At 61.7% G+C, this 2385-nt stretch overlaps 1 protein-coding gene across 1 annotated transcript; it reads left to right on the top strand.

Moving 5' to 3' along the window:
• Nucleotides 1–625: 625 nt before the first annotated feature.
• On the top strand, nucleotides 626–1684 carry MNEG_14391 (ThiJ/PfpI family protein; the record flags this gene model as incomplete). Its single annotated transcript, XM_014037137.1, has 2 exons — nucleotides 626–806; nucleotides 1122–1684. 2 exons carry the CDS (start codon nucleotides 626–628, stop codon nucleotides 1682–1684), a joined length of 744 nt encoding a protein of 247 aa, XP_013892591.1.
• Nucleotides 1685–2385: the final 701 nt, after the last annotated feature.

Raw genomic sequence — 2385 nt, 5'->3', positions numbered from 1 at the left:
CCGCACACACAAACTGACGAACCTAGGTCGCTCAGCACACTTGACTGCAGCGCAACTCACAGATGTGAGCCCAGCTGCCTGCATGTTTCGACGTGGACGCATCTGACTTGGCTGCTCTGGTGTTTGATTAGTATAGCTGAGGCGGGGCCCGGCCCGCGGCCCGCATGTGATGTACAACCCCCCGCCACGTGGTGGTTTTGCAATGCCGTACTGCAGGCACAGCAACGTTCAATCTTGGAGCATGCTGCTGTCAGGAGCGTTCATGGGCGACAGTGTGGTTGGAATGCCGCGACCAGTGGTGTTGGCATGCGCCAGGCAAGCGCTTTGGGAGGCGGGGGTGCGACTCGTTCTGGTGTTGTGCTAGTGATGAAGAAGCCATGCCCCCATGTGTCCCAAAGACATGGCATGAAGTCGCTGTGTAGTATATCCACTGGCTTGTCTGCGTTTTCCCACACATAGTTATATACTTACTTTGATCAGATTTGGGCACCGACCCTCCCCATCAGAGCACTCCATACTCTCCTCGCCAATCGCTTTCAATAGCATCGATATCACAGACACGGCCGTGCCCCGCCAGGCAGGATTCCACTGCAGCCCGACGCATTCGCACCCAACCTGCGGCACGATGGGGTCGTCGCCGCCCGACTCTCCGATCCGCGTCGGCGTCCTGTTGTTCCCAGGCCACGAGCCCCTTGACTGGGTCGCCCCTGTCAACATCTGGGGTGCCGTCAAGGATGCAGATGGCCGGCCCCGTATCGAGATGCTGTACATTGCAGAAAACGCGGGCCCCGTCACGAGCGTGACAGGTGCGCCGCGGTTAGCGGTCGCGACACGGCGGGGCTGGGCACGCGCGAGAGGCCTGGATGGGGTACCAGCGTTGAAAGGGTCGCTCCCGCAAGGGCGGGGTGAGGTGGCTCAGCACAGCTGGGCTCGTGATTCTCGCCGGCTTGCCGCAACACACTGCAGCACACCCCCAGGTTTGCACGTCTGCCTTCTCGTGCGCACATGTTCGCACGCACATGCATGTGTATGCCCCTACACACTAGCGCACGGACTTACACCAGCCCACAAACCACATTCATACACACACACATACACACACACACACACCTCAAACACAGGCACAGTATCAGTCATCGCCAGCTATTCCTTCGCCGACCTCCCTCCCCCGGCCGCCAGCCCGCAGCATTCCCCCAGCGCCAACGGCCGCCCCGCGACGCCCCCGTCCCCGCCGTCCCACCAGCAGCTGCACTGGCTGCTGGTGCCGGGCGGCATCGGCACGCGCCGCGAGGCCGCCAACCCGGCTCTGCTCGAGTACATCCGCGCTTGGGCCGCGCCCAGCAGCGGCCTGCAGCTGTGCATGTCGGTCTGCACGGGCGCTGCGCTGCTGGCCGCCGCGGGCGCGCTGGACGGCCGCAGGGCGACGAGCAACAAGAGGGCGTTCGACTGGGTCAAATCGGTCAACCCGAGGGTCGACTGGGTGCGCTCCGCGCGGTGGGTGCGGGACGGCAACTTTGTGACATCATCAGGCGTCAGCGCGGGGGCGGACATGGCGGTACATGTTCTTAAGGAGGTCCTCGGCGCTGAGGTGGCGGCCAAGGCGGCCCAGTACGCGGAATATATCCCTGCAACCGACGCTGACAAGGACCCGTTTGCTGACGAGGCGTTCCTGCCCGCCGTTTGACACGGGCTGCTGGCTGGCAGCCAGGGGGCTGGCGGGCTGGGCGCCTCCTGGGGAAGTTTTGACGTCGGAGCGAGGGGCTGCCGGGCGTTGTTTTTGACCAGACCGTATTCGGTCAGCTCAGCACATTGCGCATCATTCGGCTCACTCACTTGCGCCGACGCGGTTTCATACTACGCACCGGCGCCCGCTCCCCGCCGCAGCACGCGTGGCGGTGTTGTCATATGCACATTCACACGCCTTGCACAAAGGAACTGTATTTTTTGGCCTGTGCATACATGACTTACATAATCTCGCTGAAGCCTGTGGCGCAACTGGCAGGATATTCATCCGTGCATCTGCCTCTTTCTGGTGGTAACAAAGCAAGAGACACTTACAAACTGCAAAATCTAGAGGCAGCCAAGCAACTCAAAGAAATATCAAGGAACAGGTCACTGGGACCAACAGAAGACAGATTTGAACCGATTTCAAACCAGGTGTGGGGCAGCTTGTGCCCCCCAGCCGCGCGGCAAGGTAGGCCGCTTGCGCTCTAGTCACTCTTCAAAAGAGCTGGACTCAACGCAAACACCACAGGTGCTGTCTGCGTCACTGCTACCTGCACCCATATCACATTGTCACAGGACCCAAGGGCTGCTCGCTCCTGCGCCAGCCGCGATATGGCCGGCGCCACCGCCACTGCTCGCGTCGCCACTCAGCCGCCTCAA

This window comes from Monoraphidium neglectum, assembly GCF_000611645.1.
Source record: "Monoraphidium neglectum strain SAG 48.87 unplaced genomic scaffold scaffold04452, whole genome shotgun sequence".
NCBI lineage: Eukaryota > Viridiplantae > Chlorophyta > Chlorophyceae > Sphaeropleales > Selenastraceae > Monoraphidium > Monoraphidium neglectum.
Note: the sequence above shows the minus strand (reverse complement) of the source record. Positions and strands in the feature narration are given on the sequence as shown.